Genomic DNA, 20,137 nt, shown 5'->3' with positions numbered 1-20,137 from the left:
AATCAACAACGGTGACTTCAACCGGCTGATGAATGAGACCATCCACACTACCAACAGAAGGAAGAGGAAAGCCAGAAGAGAACCAGATTGATAACCAACTAACAGAGACTACAAGACCGGAACTATAGATAACGGACCTGTATCTGCCTAGCACTTGTTGGTCATTGCCAAGTTAATTTCTTGGAACTATTGGTGTAGGGTGTAACCTATGATTGGGAGTGTGTGATTGAATAATCTTAACCATTGTGTGCACGTGAATAAATATTGTTGTGTTCGATAAACTGAGTCTCATAGTAATTTGTCTACCATATACTGGTTAAGACACACCGTGGTTTAGAAAGGGCGACAACTCCCATCCCCACTGACTTGCCCTTTCTGGTCCCAAGCCATCATGCAAGCTACCATTCTCCGGCACCCCTCCCTTGTAGCGCAGAGTTCAACAAGGAAATCCACTTGGACACAACTGCACAAAGTTCGCTGCTGCACACCACATGTAAACAAATATGAACTGGTGCCACACGATTCTTTATTTTGAAAGACGAACACAATAAAAAAACTTTACGCCAATGAGTATTCATTGCATGCAAAGCACGCAAATGCTTGTTAGCTGAATTGGACATTCTGAATTCTCCCTTACTGTCCCCGAACAGTGGCCGGAGTGTAGTGATTCGGATTTTCACAGTAACTTCGTTGCAGTGTTATTGTAAGCCTACTTGTGAAACTAATAAAGATTATTATTGACTATTATTATTATTGCAAGCGCCAATCCGCCATAGGATGGTCTGAGTCCCAAAACACCACATACACGTCTCTGACCTCATCTCTGAATCTCCAACTTGCTGCAGGGATATCAAAATTTCGACTTCTGCCTGATTCGGTCACCTGCATGCCAGGTTTCCTACTCTTGCAGGCTGCATTAAAATCCAAACCAAAGTCTTTTGGGGGTGATCCTCTGGCCATTTTGCACCTGGTGCACATCCTGCTATTCCGGAAGAATCGATGGAGCACCCCTAAATGGGCTCTGAGCCAGTTGCCAATCACACTGCTCCCCACCTGCTGCTGATGACATAACTGTTTCACGCCCTCCCAGATTAGCATACATAAATGAACATTTAAACAAGTTGCACCCGTTTAAAGCTGAATTCTCCTGGCTCATGGTGTTCTCCAACTGCCCCCCCCCCCCCCCCCCCCCCCCCCCCTTCAATGGCACAGCTGAGGCCGGCGGAAATCACTACTGGTCTTCATCTGGTGGGCAGAACCGGGCGGCACCACGCCACCTGGAACATCCAACCAGCAGCTGGGCCTATCCACACCCGGTCGCCCCAGAGGACAGCCACCAACAGGGACTCAGTTTACAGGGCAGGAATCACAGCAAGTCTCCTCCATACCTGATGTATCGTCTGGGGATTCATCTAGATGTACCGTTAGGACCCGTAAGGCCAGAAAGTTAGACACTAGCTAAGTTGGCACAGGTGAAGGGCACAGTTTAATTATAGAGGCTAGGGCACGTATATGTATATATTAGTGCATATTAAACACCTGCTCACACTGCTACAATCTGCCTCGGTGCACTGTCAGATGGGTTTGAGGAGAGGGCTTGTCTAGGTCAGAGAGGGGGCATTGAGGGGAATGGGCAGACTTTGTTGGTTGGCTGGGCTTCCCCTCACCCCTCCTGACAGTCCCCACCTCCGCCACCCTAGGGATCCGATAGTCCCGTGTGATGGAATGACCGGTTGACATTATTCATGAAGGTGCTGCCTTCTCAATCTTGCCCCTCACCTGAGGTGTGGGAATCCTCAGGGTAAATCACCACCAGTCAGTTCCCTCCATCAAAGGGGAAAGGACCCTATGGTCATCTGGGACTATGGCAACTTTACCTTTACCCAAGATGGAGTTGTTCACTTTTTTCTCCTCTAATTTAAGTGGAAGAGAAATAACACGTGAGATTTTCTCCATATTTTCCTATCTGCACCAGTGATCATTCACAACTTGGTGTTACAGATTAAATCTACCCCATGTATATTCTTCACCGGTCAGCCAAGGTTGTGTACAAACTATCTCAAGTTATTCATGTTTTGATAGTGAGTATGTGAACAAAACATTTCACAGAGAAGTGTCAGTAGGTTGAGAGGATTGATTGATAACCTCCCATTCCACCCCTAGCAGGCTTGTAAATGCAAGCTAGATTAAGCAAAAGTACAAATCAACTTCACCAGCCTCACAAATAAAGACAACAGTTATCAAGGAACAGCAAACAAAATGAAACAATGAAACATTATTGCAGTATATTACTTAGTTTTACCAAAGCTGGCAAATTAATTTTACTTTAGTAACCTTCTCGAGCACACTTCCCAAATGTATTCACCTTCAAACCCACATGCGCAAGATAATTTTGGATAGCTGACAGAGCAATTAGGGGGTAGGCATTAGATTCTGGACTGGCCGGCAATGCCCACATCCCAGAAATGAATTTTTAAAAAATTCCTTCCTGGGACAGAGGTACATATTTAAATATAATTAAAATATTTCATACCTTCAACACTGTCTTAGCTAGTCCTTCAAACTCCCAAGTAACCTTTGGAGTTGGACGGCCAGTGACAATAGTTGGAATTCTCAAAGGTTTTCCAGCATAGCAATTGAGAAAATCTGGTGCACTGACATCCAATGTAATATCTGGTTCCTCTGTAAATCAAGAAGAAACATATGTTAGTTGTAACTTGTGAAAAGTGTATTCTGATATTCTTAACTTTATTCTTAACTAAATGTAGAGGTACTTACCGAGAACTTCCTTCATAATTATTTCTGAAGTTGGTAAACTTGGTTCAGATTCTCCAGCAGCATTAACAGCTTTAATACGGAACTTGTACTTCTTCAATGTCTTTAGGTTGGGCACCACATATTCACATTTGGGAATTAGTTTATCTGGATCTGATGCTCTTGTCCAATCAGATGAACCCTCCTCCTGCATCTCAACAATATAACCTTGAATTGGGCTATGACCATCTTTTTCAGGGGGTTTCCATGCAAGCGATATTGTGTCCTTGGTTTTGTCAGTGACCTCAGGACAGGATGGAGCACTTGGTGGATCTTCAAAGAGAAATAAAATCATACTTGTGTTGATCTACCCTGTTTCTTTAGTTTGTTTGACTCTGCCTCTGAGCTACTTGCTTGCTTTAAGCAGTGTAACAAAACATCAAATATATTTTACAATGTTACAGATCTCATCTTGTTTAAGTTTATTAAAATACAATCATATTTATTAGTGCATGTAGATTATACTAGAACGGTTTTGTTTTCATCAATGTTTTGATCAACAGCTATTTTTTTAAATGAAGCAAACAAACATATATATCCAGCAATGAAACTTACTTTTAGGATCACTTGCCAAAACAGGATCAGAAGGTTCACCAGGAGGCCCAATTCCAGCAGCATTTACAGCCATGACTCTAAACTGATACTCAACACCTTCAATTAAGCGAAGGACATTGAAGTTTAGGCCTTTTACAACTGGTTTTGTCAGAGGAGCTCTGTTGACGCGAGCCCAATATACACCTCCGACCTCTCTTTTCTCAATATAGTAACCCGTGATTGGAGAACCACCATTGTCCAATGGAGGATCCCAAGTTACAAGCATAGAGGACCTTGTAACATCGGACACTTTTGGTTTACTTGGTGGTCCTGGGAGGCCAAATGGATCTTTGATTGTCACTTTTTCAGACAGACAGTCATCACTAATTCCATACTTGTTCTCTGCTCTTACTCGAAACTGATATTCTCCATCAGTTGTCAGCTTCCATACCTAAATAGAAAAAACTCTGGTTACACAGATAAAATTTGCCAAACTGTATTAAGAAGCTTAATGCAGTAATATGAAAAAGAAACATTACGCCATATCGTCTTTCAATAATATAGTTTGTGATCTGCTCCCATTCAGATTTCTTCCTGCTTGCATCACGCTTGTCGACAATGTAGTTAGTAATTTCGCTACCACCATTGTCCTCAGGAGCATCCCAGGTCAGATAGCAGGATTCCGCTTTGATGTCAGTAACTTTAAGGTTTCTTGGCGGTGAAGGTTTATCTAAAGTTGAAAAAAGTGCAAAGTAAACAAAATCATAAATTTGGGGGAATTTATCATACACGCCTCATAATAAATTCTTAAGTTCTTTGTTGCAATTACTTTGCTTTCTCACCAAGAATATTAACATCCACAGATTGGGATGCTGTTCCTAGACGGTTTGAGGCAGTAATAGTGTAAGTGCCTGTATCCTTTCTAATAGTTGCCGGGATACTAAACTTCGTCATTGCATTCATTCTTGATACTACTTTAGTATTTATCTTCTGTCTGTCAGTTGGTTTTTCAATCACAGTCTCTTCTTTACTCCATTCAATTTTGGGTAAAGGAAGTCCTTCCACTTCAGCTGGAATGTCGATTGGTTCACCAGCTTTCACAGCTATAACACTTTTCTTAACTTTCAGTCGTAGTCTCACAATTGGAGGCACTGTTAAGAAAATAAGCAAATCAAACAAGAATAAAAATATTACTAAAGTATGAAAATTTAGAAGTAAATCATATTGATATTTTCCATGTGAAAAGATCAAGAGCACAAGACATAATTACTAATTGCATGTACCTTCATCATCTTGTACTATTACATTAAGAGTAATTGATGGTTCACTTTCTCCAATTTCATTGACAGCTCTGACACGGAAATCATACATGCATAGTTCTTCTAGATTATCAACCACCAAAGTAGTATCTGGACAAGCTATTTGGTTAACTCTCTCAAATTTAGGCTGGTCATGTCTTTTCTTTTCAACATAGTATCCCAAAACGGGTCGACCACCATCACTTCTTGGAGGTTTCCACTGAAGTGTAACTGTTGATTTTGTCCTTTCTGTGGATGTAAATTTCTCAGGCGATGTTGGTGGACCTATAATTAAAATACATTTTCATTCAGACATGTGGCATAAATGAACAGATATTATTTAATTCCCCTGCATTTCTCATATCTTACCTAGGGGATCAACTGCAGCTATAGGTCCAAGTGTATCAGCAGGACCGCAGCCATATTTATTTTTAGCACAAATGCGGAACATATATTCCTGTCCTTCAAGAAGACCAACAATATCGCATTTGGATTTTTCTGTCTCTATCGGTTGTCTCCAGGAATGCATTTTAGCATCCTTTTTTTCAATAACATAGCCAATGATATCACTGCCACCATCATCTATAGGTTCAGACCAGTTAAGCAATATCATCTTTCTTGTAACAACTACAGGTTTTAGATCCAGTATAGGGCCAGGCACATCTGAAAGAAAAAAGTGGAAAACACCATTTAGATTTAATTAAGATATTGCTATTACCAACCTATTTTGTGTTTGCTTCTTGAGACTATGTCTTACCTACGATGTCCACTCGGGTCCATGCAGATTTGGTACCACTGCTATTTGTCCCAGTGACTATGTATCTGCCAAAATCGCTTCTTTGTGCATTTTTTATAATTAACTCTGTCTTGGTACCAACTGTTTCAATAACAACATTATTTTCATCAAGCTTTCCTTCTTCCTTGCTCCACTTAATTTCTGGAGTTGGTCGGCCTGTTACAGTGGCAGGAAGTCGGAGTACTCCTCCAGCTTGTTTTAGAACGCCTGCTTTTACACTATCATCAAACTCTACTACTGGTGGCTCTGCAAAACAAGATGTGCTTTATTAAAAACAAGAGAAAATTGCAAAATATAAATCAGCTACTAAATAATTGCTTAACTTTTAATACCTTTTGGATCCATTACAGTTATGGCTTCAGTGTGACCAGGAGTTCCTTCTCCAGCACTATTGACTGCTGCCACGCGAATTATATAATCTGCATCTTCTCGAACCCCAATGACTGTGAACTTCAGATCTTTAACTGGTCTTTCTGTGCAGCGTGACCATTCCTTTGATCCAACAAGTTGCTTGTCGACATGATAACCAATGATGTCACCACCACCATCAAAAATAGGTGGATCCCAGATCACATCTATTGATGTTGCACTTGTATCCAGGACTCTTGGTATTGGTGGCCCAGGTGGCACTTAAAAAGGAAAAGAAGACAAACAACATAATTAATTGTGAAATAAATAAAAGGTGCATTAAAATGTGTTTTTCAGTTTATCAGCTGCTGTTAAGCCAGTACTTACAAACTGGGTCCCACGCTGTCTTGGGATCTGAAGGTAAACTGAATTTTCCAGGACCAGCTGCATTTTCTGCACAGACTCTGAATATATATGTTAATCCCTCCATGAGGCCTTCAGCCTGCACTTCTAGAGCATTTAATAAGTTTTTATTAACGCGAGTCCAATGTGTGCTGTTAATTTCTCTTTTTTCAATCCAGTAGCCTATAATAGGGCTCCCATTATCTTTTGGTTCGTTCCATGTAACAACCATACTATTTCTAGTAACGTCCACCACTTCAGGTTTATCAGGTGCCTCAGGAGGATCTAAATAGGAATGACAAAGAGATGTATTATTCCAATACAGGTAACAACCCAATATCAAATATCATTGGCAAAATTGTTGGAAACTACATTATATAAATAAGGTAATAATTAAACAATGTTTGTGATAAGTAAATTTTTAATATAACAATTAAACATTGCACCTTATACAATGATTTTGGTCAATAACAGAAAAAACTTACCAAATGGATTTTTGGCAGTAAGTGGCTTTGTGACGCAAAATGGACCAGGGCCAAATTTATTTTCAGCTGCCACACGGAAAATGTACTCTTTCCCTTCAATAAGTTTTGTCACGTGATACATGCAATGTCGAAGAGTTGTTGTTACAGTAATCCAGCTGACTCCAGCTTTGGAATTATCCTTCTTCTCCAAGATATAGTTAAGAATCTCACTACCACCGTTGTCCAAAGGAGGATCCCATTTACAGATGACTGAATCTTTTCTGACCTCCTCAAATATAAAGTTGATTGGTGGGCCAGGTGTGTCTAGAATACCAAATTACATTAATAGTAACAACAGTAAATGCTTGCATCACAGTAACTTCTTGTAAAAATACTATTGTTGCACCTACAGAAGAAGTTGTGCAAGATCTTACCTAGGACATTAACATCACAACTAGCATGGGCGACACCATGATCATTTTCAACTTTGACAGTAAATTTTCCATAGTCTTTTCGGAGGGAATCTCGAACCATTATTTGGGACTCTCCTATTCTGCTGTAATCGACAGTTAAACGTTGTGGCAAACTGGGAGTGAAAGGCTCCTCCTCTACAGCTTCTTTCTTCCGAGCTGGTATTATTTTTTCTACTCTCTTTTTGATTTCTTCAGGTTTGATTTCTATATCGTTTCGAAGCCATGTCACAGTTGGATAAGGAGAACCAGAAAGACGGGCCAGAAGACTAATCTCATCACCCCTTCTGACGTTTAATCCAAACTGAAGGTTTCCAACAAGGAAAACCTTTGGAGGATCTGCACAGAAAAGCAAAATAATTGTAAGTAATATTGTTCTCTCATTATTGAATTGTTCAGCCTTGAAATTGTCGCATATTATTTTCTCAGCTGGTCATTTATAAAAATGAAGGAATCAAGTTTTGACCCATTGGATGTTTTTTCTTAGCCACACATGAAAGAAATACTCACCAACTGGGTCTACAGCTTTGATTCCTGGTGTTATCCTTGAAGGATCGCTAATTCCAGCGATATTTTCAGCACGTGCACGGAACTGGTATTCATTTCCTTTCTCAAGGTTTTTTACAGTATAAGACAGAACAGGAACCAAGTATTCATTGCATCTCTCCCATTTGTCACTTCCTTTAGCTATCTTTTCTATGATATAGCCCATGATCTTACAGCCACCATCATAAAGAGGCGGTTTCCATGTCAGTGTTGTTGATTTTGCTGTTACATTGTGGACCTCAAGATCAATTGGTGGGTCAGGGCGTTCTGAGGAAAATGAAAAGAATAAATTAATTGGATTCAAAATATGACAATGATTTCAGGCTGTATAAATATTTTTGGGTGCAATTCACCCAAAAAAATGATTAAGGGTGTGATCCAATGGCCATCTTTGCCACAAAAGCAGCTTGCCGCGGCACAGCATGGCCATTGAAAGCTGGGAGACCCCGCTCCCATGACATACCCGGCTTGCAATGCCTCGTGAGGTTCAACGCAATCTCACATGACGTGGCGGTGTGAATCCCGTGCACAATGGGCGTAATCACTTTTTAGCAAATCTGCATATTAGATTGAGGCAATAAGCCCCACTCTGATGTGCAGATCCCTGAGGTACCTGAAACCCCATCACCTCAGAGACCTCGGGCATGCGCTGTTCAGCACTGATCCACACAAACGAGGACCAGACGGAATGGCACCCATGTTTCCCAGGGGATTGGAGACCCCAAGCTGCATGTTTTTGGGCAGGGTGGTGCTCTGGCGCTACATGTTCCAGCTGGTTACCTTAGCAGTGCCAGCCTGTCATCCTGGCAGTGCCCCAACCTGCATGCCACCCCTTCATATCCCCCCTTTCCTGGGCATGCCCCCCCTCAAGCCCCAACCCTTGACAGAGGCAACCTAGCACCCTGGCACTGCCATCCTGGCATCTGGGCAATGCTCCTGACACACTGGTAGGGCCAAAGGCCAGGTTGGCACTGCCAGTGTGTCCAGGTACCAGCTGAAGTGCCAGGGCATTGCCATGCCCTGTCACCAACCACCTGAGGGGCTCCAATGGCCTCTGAGGCTCCCAGAGTGGCCTTCAAGGCCTTCACGCCTGGTCTCCCCTTGTGTAAACCAATACTAATTTGCGCCCAGGTGAGGCCTCATCACTGCGGCCGGTGACTCAGGGGAGCCAGGAGAATACGGCCTCAACCCAGCCACACATATTTAAATGAGCCATTAATATGATAATCTGGATCGCGCCCAGTGAGCATATGATCCAAATAGCGCAAGGCGCCGCGGGTAGGGTGACTTGCCCGTGGTTTTGCATCTGGCTTCAAAGCCCAATTTGAGCCTTTCTTGAGATGCTCCCGGCACAACAGAATTGGTACCGGGTGCATAGCAATGGGAAAATTGCGCCCATTATTTCGCAATGGATTTTCTCCAAAATACCCAAAATACTTACGCTTTTGATCCTCTGCGATAACTGGGTTGCGAAGCTCAGTGTATTCACCACCACCAATTTTGTTAACAGCCTTTACACGGAAATAGTATTCACTATTTGGAATAAGATCCTTCACTGGCCAGCTCAGTTTATTCTCACCAGACATTACTGGTGTATATGTTCTTCTACCAGCCTCCCGACGTTGAAGAACATAGTGCAAAATTGGAGTGCCGCCATCATAGTCCGGAGGATCCCAGGTTATTTTGCAAGAACTCTTGGTGACATCACTTGCTTTGATATCTTTACACTGACCAGGCAATCCTTAATTAAAACAAGGGAAAAAATATTATTTTAATCTGAAAATCAACATTTCAGGCCAGGAAATAAATAAGGAAGTTTCCCTCTATTCATTTCAGATTATTACCTATAACTTTAACATTAATAGTGCCAGTTGTTGAACCCAGCTTGTTCTCCAAAGTAATGGTGTAGACACCAGCATCAGCATGAACACTCTTTGTAATCTCAAGGGATGCAAGGGTATAGGCACATTTCTTTGTCATTCTGTCATCTGCTTTGAGTTCCTTTCCATCCTTATACCAGGAAATTGTTGGTGTTGGTACAGCTCTAAAAGGTACTTGGATACTCAATTTCTCACCCTCCACAACAGTTATATCTTGAGCCTGTACTTCAATACTTGGATTACCTATTAAAAGAAGTATTTTCGGTTAAGTATAATGCAAAAGTTAATTCTATTTATAGAAGAACAACAATTTGAGATCGAGAAAGTGACCATTTCAAAATAAAGCTTTCCTTACAGTCAGAATCCTTGGCGACAACATTTTCTGAAATTTCTGATGGATCACTTGCTCCAATGGCATTAACAGCTCGAACTCTCAAGGTGTAGTCCTTATCAGGGAGAATGCCTTCTACAGCTTTGTATTTCAGTTCCTTTACTGGGCGAGAATTGATTCTCATCCACTTCTCTGTTCCTGCTTCGCAAATTTCAACATGATATCCAATAATAGGGCTACCACCATTTTTATCTGGTGGTTTCCATTCAATCGATATGTGATCTCTGCTTGCATCGGTCACGTGTAATTCAAGAGGAGGAGATGGAGGACCTAGACACAAATAAAATATTAAATGGTATCTGCTTCCTGATAGGTTGGAGAGCAACCTCTCCACCCTGTGCCCTGGCGTGGCGGGGACCTGTTGGAATTCTTGACTCTTGAGAAGGTTAAATTTGAACTGAGGAGAAGAATGAAGGGGTTCTACAATTCATGGGCATTATTCATTATGCACTTTCAAAAACTGGATAACATCGAACATTAGTTGGGGCGGGTGGGTGGGAGGCTGTGTGTGTTAATGGTGACTATGGGTGATCCCTAATTCCTTTTTGTCATTTGTTGGTGTGAACATGCGGGCTAATGTTTGGGGTTTGATGGGAGGATTGGATCGTTGTTATTGATATGGGGATTGACATTACATTCGTTACTGATTATTGTTTATTGTTGGTGGGTGTCAAGTTGGGAGAAAATGTGAAAAAGGAGAATAAAAAATATTTTAAAAAAAATTAAATGTTATCTCTATTTGTTTTCAAAATTTAAAGGGATTCACATTATAACATTTTCTACTCACTAGTTGGGTCTTCAATTGTAAGCATATCGGTTGGTTCACTCGGATGCCCACAGCCAGCTTCATTTTCAGCACGGACTTGGAATTGTACTTCAGTGCCCTCAATAACATCAGTTACTCTATAATTGCATTCTGGCCCTGAAGTCTTCCCAGCTTTAACCCACCGAGTTCCTAATTTCTCTTTCTTTTCAATGACATACCTATATGGACATGCAACAGCATTCATTAATGTACATTATCAGAAAGAAATTGCGATTGTGAGAAAGTCAACTGGATAAAAAAAAAGATTGATAATAACCTCTGAATTGGTCTCCCACCATCATTTTTGGGAGCTTCCCATTTCAGTTCAACGTGCCTTTTGGTTACATCAACGACTGTAAGAGCATAAGGTGGTCCAGGTGTTGCTTGAGGGAAATTAAAATATATATGTAAGATAAAAGTAATTAAACGAAGGAAATCCTTATACACGGAAAAGAGGCATAATAATATTGCTAAAATAACTTACTAAAGGTATCTTTAGCAAGTACTGAATCTTCCAGTTCGCAGTATTCACTCTGTCCAATTGCATTTTCTGCAGCAACCCTGAATACATATAGAGAACCTTCTGAAAGAGGTGTAACTGTAGACTTGGTGTCTTTTATCGTTGTGTCAACAGTCTGCCAGCCCTTTCTTCTTACATCTCTTTTTTCCACAATATAGTTTGTTATCGGAGAGCCACCATCCTTTTCTGGAGGTGTCCATTTAAGATCAGCAGTATTTTTTGTGATATTAACAACTTGAAGCCAACGTGGAGGTGAGGGAGGATCTGTGGGGAAGAAAACAATTCTCATATTTAGAAGATTATGACTTTTCCATTAATTATGGCAATTGGAGGTTGATGTGCGATACCCATGGCACATACAAAAATTGAGTGTAACTTACTCAATCTGTCCTTGCACAGCACAGGATCACTGGGTTCACTGGGTTCACTTTCACCAATTTTGTTAACAGCTCTAACACGGAATGAGTATTCCTGTTTCTCCATAAGCCCTTTCAGGAAATGTTCAGTGATCGGAATACCGTCAGCTACTCTAACCCATTCGTCAGTTCCACTCTTGAGCAACTCAACAACGTAAGACTCAATTTTTGCTCCTCCGTCATGTTCTGGTTTAGTCCAATTTATGAACGCTGAAGACTTCATGACATTTTTAACATTAGGCTTTCCAGGAGGCCATGGTGGATCTATAAATGAAGAAGATCCATGAAGATGAAGGAAAAATATTGGTCAATTCTGAGGGAAACATAATTTGGTCAATTCTATCAGGCCTTGCACACACCCAGCACATAATGGAAAATTACAAGTGTAATTTTCTGATTTTGCTGTGAGCAGGCTGCTGGTGAAGGGTCTGGTAAAATTTACTCTAATGTATAAAGTATTCTGAAACTTCATTTGATAAGTCATTATATACATACCAATAGGATCCTTCACTAGGATTGGGTCTGTTTCATTGCTGGGTTTGCCAGGGCCGGCTAGGTTCTCTGCCAGAACACGGAACTTGTATTTCTTCTTCGGAGTTAGTCCTTTCACTCTGTTGTTTGCAAGATATAGAAGTGCACATATTAGTTTTTACTCACTACATCCATTTGATTCTCTGATATCTATAATGACCATAATGGTAAGATTATCTTTGTTCTTACTAATTAGTTAATTGTAGCTATCAGCAATCACATTTCACCACTGTCAAAACAATTCTGATCAGACACATTCTACCTAATATTTCTTCCATTTTTGCATTAATAAAACTAACCAATCATAAATCACAATTCACAAATTCAGCAACTAATTATAAAACAAATTCATATTTGTGTAATGCACTTGACATAGTGAAGTGTCCTAAGTTACTTAACAGGCAACCAAAGCTGAAAGAGGCAAAAATAAACTTGAGTACAGGTTTTGAGAGTTCAGGTGAAGTTGAAGTGTGAGACCTCCTTGGGTGCCACTCTGATGGGAAAAGAGCTGATGCAGCCATTCCAGCCAAGCCAGAAAATTACCTGCTTTTCAGAAAGCAGGGTTTTGTTTTGAAGTTTCTTGAATTTCCACAGCAGTGTGTGAGTGAGTGAGAAGCCCTCTGACATACCTTTCCTACAGAAACGATTGATTTGGCCTCTGATAATATCACTAGAATGTTTATAGTTAAAAGGGATTGTTGCTTAAAGGTTGCTTATTTGTGAGTTTGACCAAGTCATAAGACTTTTGGGGGGAATGTTTTGTAAAAATGATTGTAACTGTGTAAATGTAATCTTGTTTTTTGTTATTCATTTACGGGATGTGGGCATCGCTGGCGAGGCCAGCATTTAATGCCCACCCAGTTTGCCTTCAAAAGGTGGTGGTGAGCTGCCTTCTTGAACTGTTGCAGCCCTTGAGGTGTAGCTACACCCACAGTGCTGTTAGGGAGGAAATTCTAAGATTTTGATCCAGCGATAGAGAAAGAATGGCAATATAATGCCAAGTCACAATGATGAGTGCCTTGGAGGAGAACCTCCAGGTGATGATGTTCCTAGGTATCTGTTGCTCTTATCCTTCTAAATAGTAGCAATCGTGGGTTTGGAAGGTGCTGTCTAATAAACCATGGTGAGGCCTGTAGTGTACCTTGAGGATGGTACATATGGCTACACCTTTCGTCAGTGGCAGAGGAACTAAATGGAAGAGGAAGAGGTGGCAATCAAGTGGGATGCTTCGTCCTGGATATTGTCGAGCTTGTTGAGTGTTGTTGGAGCTGCACTCATCCAGACAAGTGGAGAGTATTCCATTACACTCTTGATTTGTGCATTGTAAATGGTGGACAAGCTTTGGGAGGTCTGGAGATAAGTTACTCGTCGCAGGATTCCTAGCTTTTGACCTGCTCTCGTAGTCACAGTATTTATATGGCTAGTCCAGTTCAGTTTCTGGTAAATAGTAACCCGCAAGGTGTTGATAGTGAGTGATTCAGCGACGATAATGCCATTGTATATCAAGGGGCAATGGTTAGATCCTCTCTTGTTGGAGATGGTTACTTGCCAATTGTCAGCCCAAGCTAGATCTTGCTGCTTTTGGACAGGAACTGCTTCAGCATCTGAGGTGTTGTTAATGGTGCTTAACATTGTACAGTCATCTGTGCACCTCACCACTTCTGACCTTATGATGGAATAAAGGCAATTGGTGAAACAGCGGAAGATGGTTGGATCTTGGACACTATCCTGAGGAACTCCTGCAGTGATGTGCTGGAACTGAGATGATTGATCTCCAACCACCATAATCATCTTCCTTTGTGCCATGTATGACTCCAACCAGCAGAGTGTTTTCCCCAATTCCCATTAACTTCAGTTTTGCTAGGGCTCTTTGATGCCATACTCAGGCAGATGCTGCCGATGTCAAGGACAGGCAATCACATCTCACCTCTGCAGTTCAGTTCTTTTGTCCATGGTTGGACCAAGGTTGTAATGAGGTCAGGATCTGAATTACCCTGGCGGAACCCAAACTGAGTGTCCTTGAGCAGATTATTGCTGAGTAAACTTCACTTGATAGCTCTGTTGATGACCCCTTCCTTCACCTTGTTGAGGATCATGCGTGGGCTGATGGGGTGGGAATTGGCCGGGTTGGACTTTTACTGTTTTTTCTGTACAGGACACACCTGGGCAATTTTTCACATTGCCGGGTAGATGCCAGTATTGTAGCTGTACTGGAACAGCTAGTCTGGGGGTGCGGCAAGTTCTGGAGCAAAAGCCTTCTGGATTATTTTTTGCTAAATGGTTTCATTTAATATTTGAAATCCCAAAATTGTAACGGGAATTTCTGGCTTCTGAATTCAGTAAACTTACCTTCTCATTGTCAGTGTGAAACATGAGCCAAGTTCCCCTTTGGGATTTGGTTTGTCCAATAATTAACATCCACTATATCATAATAGTAGTCCTACCATTAAGATTTCCCCTCTCCGGGCCTTGGGCTGCCATGGTCGATTACCTGCTTCAGGATTTACATGCACCATTGTCCCCCCGCTTTAAATAAGGGACCATAGACAAAGCAATACGCATGTATCAAAGTGAAGAGAGAAAGAGAGAGTTTAAAACTTGAAACACAAAGGCCTTGATAGAAGGAGGGGTTTAAAAAAAGTTTTAACATGAGAAATGTCATGGGAGATTAATTAGCGCTAATCAAATCATCGTTATAGGTATTATAGTTATCATTACTTGTTATTGAGATTTTCCAAGTTTGGCTCATGTATAAATCATCATTGTCATAAGTACCTGAAATTTGCGTCTTTGACAGGTATCTTATTACATCTAACCCATTTGTCAGCCTCTGGATCAAATCTTTCAACAAAATATCCAGTGATTGGGCTGCCACCGTCATCATCTGGTTCGTGCCACGTCAATGTCAGCGAATCCTTCGCAATATCTACACCTTGTAGATGTGTTGGAGGACCAGGTGGATCTAATATACAATCACATTTCCATGGGTTTTAAAAAATCAAAATAACTTCTTGTGTACAAATTCTGTGACAAATGTTACAATTACACTAGACAAAATCATATTTTCCTTACCAAAAGCATATTTAGCTATAATTGGAGGATGCTGAGATGGTTCTCCAATGCCATACATGTTTTCAGCACGAACTCTAAATGTATATTCTTTCAATGGTGTAAGGTTTGTTGCCTTGTATTTGGTATCTTTGATAGTAGATGACAGCTTGTTCCATATTTCACTGGTTCCAGCCATACATTCCATGATATAATTTGTAATGCGTGAACCACCATCATCTCTAGGTGGATTCCACGTCAAGGTGCAAGTTTCATTTGTAATGTCAGTAATATCAAACGCAGCTGGTGGCCCAGGTTTGTCTGTGAACAAAAGAAATAGTCAGTACCTGTTTAAGAGAATTAATTTATTTTAAGCTTCATATAAATTTATAAAAGAGCATCTCAACATTTGAATTACCGAGAATATTGACTTCAACAACAGCGGTGGCACGGCCACTAGTGTTTACTGCTTCAATAAGGTAAGGGCCGCTGTCACTCCGAATGGTCTGTACGATTGTCACAGTGGAACTATCAGGTTTGGTCTCAATAGATAGTCTGTCATCAGGCTTCAGCACATGCTCAGCTTTTGTCCACGTAAGTTTTGGAGTAGGTTTGCCAGAGATAAAAGCTGGGAGCTCAACCTTTGTCCCAGCCTTCACAGTAATTCCAGCCAGCAGCTTAACATCAAGGTGAATCTCAGGAGCCTCTGTTGGGAAAAAAAAAATGTTATTAATTCAGTCCAGAAGCCGTATAATTGAAAGGGAAAGTATAGATTAAATTCAGTAAAGCTCTGCTCCCATTGTGAAGCCATTGTGAAAGGGGTTGGTTAGCTCAGTTGGCTGGAGGACTAGTTTGTGATGCGGAGTGACAGCAAAAGCATAGGTTCATTTCCCATACCAGCTGACGTTGGTTGGATTTGTTTATTGTCATGTGTACCGAGGTACAGTTAAAAGTATTTTTCTGCGCGCAGCTCAAGCAGATTATTTAATACATGAAAAACAACACATAATAGGGCAAAACAAGGTATACAATGTAAATACATAGACACAGACATCAGGCAGAGCATACAGGAGTGTAGTATTAATCAGATCAGTCCATAAGAAGGTTGTTTAGCAGTCTGGTAACAGCGGGGAAGAAGCTGTTTTTGAATCTGTTTGTGGGTATTGTCAGACTTTTGTATCTCCTGCCTGATCGAAGAAGTTGGAAGAGTGAGTAAGCCAGGTGGGAGGGGTCTTTGATAATGCTGCCCGCTTTCCCAAGGCAGCGGGAGGTGTAGATAGAGTCAATAGAGGGAAGCGGTGGGTTTGTGTGATGGACTGGGCGGTGTTCTCTACTCTCTGAAGTTTCTTGCAGTCTTGGGCCAAGCAGATGCCATGCCGGGCTGTGAGACAGCCAGATAGGATGCTTTCTATGGTACATCTGTAAAAATTTGTAAGCGTCAATGTGGACATGCCGAATTTCCTTAGTTTCCTGAGGTGCTGTTGTGCTTTCTTGGTCGTAGTGTCGGCGTGGGTGGACCAGGACAGGTTCCAACCTTGCGCCTGAGGTGTGGTGATCCTCAGATTATATCACCTCTAGTCAGCTCTCTCTCAAAAGCGGAGAGCAGCCGATGGTCTCTGGGGGCCATGATGACTTTGTTTTCATTTGTGAAGCCGCATTTGGCAGATTATCGATTGGAGACTTGGGCATTGAAAACTTCATGCCTGATTTGTGGCTTTTCCACAAATTAGTAAGAATTAATGGGGAAATTAGAATTGCCACTAAGACCCTGTTCTGGTTGCATAACCTCACCTCACTAAATGTATTAATATATCTCAGCTGCAAATGCTTTGAAGCGAGTTCCTGAATGACCAGCATAATATATTCTATTTTCTTACAAATTAATCAAACTTGCAACTGTGACAAAGTTTTAACACAATGAGCATATTTGTGAAAGAAACCTATCTGCATTTTTAAATAGAATTGAAATATATTAATAAACCTTTGGCTTGTTAAAATGTTACATCTTTGAAAAAATACATTTATATCAATAACAATGCACCTTTTGGATCAATTGCTTGTATATCATCTGTGGGTTTACTTGGTCTGCTGGCACCTTGTCTGTTCAAAGCTTTAACACGGTATGAATACCATTCCCCTTCAATTAGGCCAGTCACTTCCACCCTGTTGAACATATCACCAGTTTTAGCATTTATTGTGTACTATTCAAAACATAGCAAACATTAGGAAATTAGGTAGATAACCTTACCTCAATTCATTGACTGGGTCCCCACAGGCCTCCCACTTTTCAGCACCACGTTGACACTTTTCTACTAAATATCCTTTAATTTTTGATCCTCCGTCATATTTCGGTGGCTCCCATGTAAGAAAGATTCCTTTGGCAGATGGATTCCTCCATCTGACATTTTCTGGTGGATCTGGAACAGCTGTGAATTACAGAATTACAAATTAAGATCTTCAGTCCAAAAATTTCAAAAAACGATTCAATCATACTTAAGAAGCATTTCCTTCTTTGTGTCTAAATCAGTTTATAGTTGATGCTAATGCAGCTCCAATGGTTCTGAATGACAATTTAGTGGAATTATATAGAGATTGGAAGGATTAAACAATGGGAGTCACAACAGGCTGAGATGTCCCCACCCTATCATGACAGGACCTGCTGCAGGAGACCCAGCAGCCCAACCAAAGGTTCACTGACTTTCGGCAGGACCAGACAATCTCGGTGGCAGGCGAAGCTGGAAAATCCTGCACAAAATATGTCTATGCTGAAGTAGGGCATGACTTCACCCATCCATCATCACCACCAGAACCCTCAAACTGATTTTACAAGTCAAACTATGGCAGGTTCATGCTAGGATTTTACATTTTAACAGCATTAGCGAGCCTCCCCTCTCTAATATCCCCATTGGGGATTGCCTTCACTCAGCAGGAACCGTTCATCAGGTTCCCATTTTACAAAGGTTGTTGCAAACATCTGCAGGAGGGGGAGGGGGTGGGGGGGGGGGGGGGGGGGGGGATATGCCCAGTCAGTAACATGGCACTGACCCGTGATAGCAGGGGCAGTGCCGCAGGGTTCTCCCATTGGGAAGGTTTGGGGTTGGAGGGGGTTTCCCGGGGGGGGGGGGGGGGGGGGGGGGGGGGGCTGTCTGTGGATGGGGGAATGGGGATCCCATGTCCGCTGATGGGATTCTTTCCTGAGCAGGCTGCCCTTGTGGGTTTATTCATCGTCTGCCCTGCCAGAATGACGTCGTAATTTGTTTTTCCAAAGTGTTTGTACGTTCATCGCAAATAGTTGGCAGCGCAGCTGGTGAGCTTCCCCCGCCCGGGACAACACTTTGAAAAAAAACTGGAATATTACATTCATTAAGAGAGTGGATAAAGAAAGATGCTCATCTTAAATTCCATAACACGTTTTAGAGCTGATCAATGAAATTACTTGCTAAATAATTCTTGGAAATAGCTTACAATACTATTTCTTTCCCTACAAATTTATTAACGTGATATATTTTAGCATGTGGGTCATGAGACACGATGAAATATTTAAAGAGGAACTGTACTGCATACATTTTAAAAAAGCAAATATATTTATTTGGCTTTATTTACAAAGGGAATAAGCTGGATGTAATAGAAATATTAATAAAATAATACTTACTTGCTGGTACAGACACATTAACAGGTTCATCAAGACATGCAGGTTCTCCTGGGCCACATTTGTTACAGGCTGAAACTCTGAATAGGTAGTCTCTTCCTTGGAAGAGGTCAGGGACAGTAAATTCCAAATCCTGCACTCCCTCAATAACCTAGAAATCGAAGAATATGATGAGTCATCAATGTTAATAAGCCCAAAACATCATAATACTGCTATCTCTTTCTTAAACACAGCAAAATCCTGCTTTGTCCCTCTTACAATTATGCAATAGATTGAAGAACCATTGTTTGCCAAGCAGCTTCATAATATATCAAAATAACTGCAGGCCAAGCATTGGTCCTTGGAGAGACCATTGGTGAACAGCCATAAGAAGGGTTCGGGATGATGGGAGGCAGGAAAAGACAAAGGGCAGAATTCTACAATCAATCAAATATTGATATTAACCCAAGTTATTCTTTCAGAATCTTTACACACCATGTCTGAATTTAATGCCAGAAACAAGTCCCGTGGCAGGGACAGAGAGTGATTCCTGCTGGTGGGAAAACACGCCATATCTTCTGATCCTGACCTCAGTAATTATACACCCGACAATTTTGCGCGGTATTCCATGTTTGGGTGGGCTTGTTTGCATGTGTCCCACCGGCATATCTGGATGCCATATTTAAAAGGCGTCACTAATCCACCACTGAAGAAAGAATCATAGAATCTATAGAGCAGAAGGAGGCCATTCAGCCCATCGAGTCTGCACTGGCTCTTGGAAAGAGCATCCTACCTAATCCCACGCCTCCACCCTATCCCCATAACCAAGTAACCCCACCTAACCTTTTTGGACACTAAGGGCAATTGATCATGGCCAATCCACCTAACCTGCACATCTCTAGACTGTGGGAGGAAACCCACGCACACACGGGGAGAACATGCAGACTCCACACAGACAGTGACCCAAGCTGGGAATCGAACCTGGGACACTGAACTGTGAAGAAACTGTGCTAACCACTGTGCTAACCATTGTGCTACCATGAAGAACAGGAACAGGCCGAGGATAGAAGATGGACCATCTTGATAACATTGAAGCCGAACGATTAACCTGATAGATGCTCCCCCCACCCAATGCTGTGGTGTTCTAGTGTTGCTGGTAGCTTCAATCCTGAATTCCGGAGGCAGCTCCAGGCATTCTTCGGGTAAGTCGCGACTTTCACACTCCACATTGTTCCAGACATGTTCT

At 41.5% G+C, this 20,137-nt stretch overlaps 1 protein-coding gene across 1 annotated transcript in view; it reads right to left on the bottom strand.

Moving 5' to 3' along the window:
* Positions 1–20,137, bottom strand: part of LOC119961858 (titin-like) — a 408,409-nt gene that overhangs the window by 102,697 nt on the left and 285,575 nt on the right. Inside the window, 27 exon segments of the mRNA XM_038789292.1 lie at positions 2,534–2,682; positions 2,779–3,087; positions 3,370–3,799; positions 3,888–4,078; positions 4,191–4,499; positions 4,632–4,931; positions 5,016–5,309; positions 5,404–5,688; positions 5,775–6,071; positions 6,178–6,477; positions 6,678–6,980; positions 7,091–7,465; positions 7,637–7,939; positions 9,114–9,413; positions 9,517–9,795; positions 9,908–10,213; positions 10,731–10,927; positions 11,026–11,131; positions 11,233–11,532; positions 11,649–11,948; positions 12,180–12,295; positions 14,991–15,177; positions 15,288–15,584; positions 15,682–15,969; positions 17,305–17,426; positions 17,512–17,689; positions 18,916–19,063. Of these exon segments, the coding sequence (XP_038645220.1) occupies positions 2,534–2,682; positions 2,779–3,087; positions 3,370–3,799; positions 3,888–4,078; positions 4,191–4,499; positions 4,632–4,931; positions 5,016–5,309; positions 5,404–5,688; positions 5,775–6,071; positions 6,178–6,477; positions 6,678–6,980; positions 7,091–7,465; positions 7,637–7,939; positions 9,114–9,413; positions 9,517–9,795; positions 9,908–10,213; positions 10,731–10,927; positions 11,026–11,131; positions 11,233–11,532; positions 11,649–11,948; positions 12,180–12,295; positions 14,991–15,177; positions 15,288–15,584; positions 15,682–15,969; positions 17,305–17,426; positions 17,512–17,689; positions 18,916–19,063 (6,969 nt within the window).

The sequence above is a fragment of the Scyliorhinus canicula genome, chromosome 2 (genome assembly GCF_902713615.1).
Source record: "Scyliorhinus canicula chromosome 2, sScyCan1.1, whole genome shotgun sequence".
In the NCBI taxonomy this organism is placed as follows: domain Eukaryota; kingdom Metazoa; phylum Chordata; class Chondrichthyes; order Carcharhiniformes; family Scyliorhinidae; genus Scyliorhinus; species Scyliorhinus canicula.
Note: the sequence above shows the minus strand (reverse complement) of the source record. Positions and strands in the feature narration are given on the sequence as shown.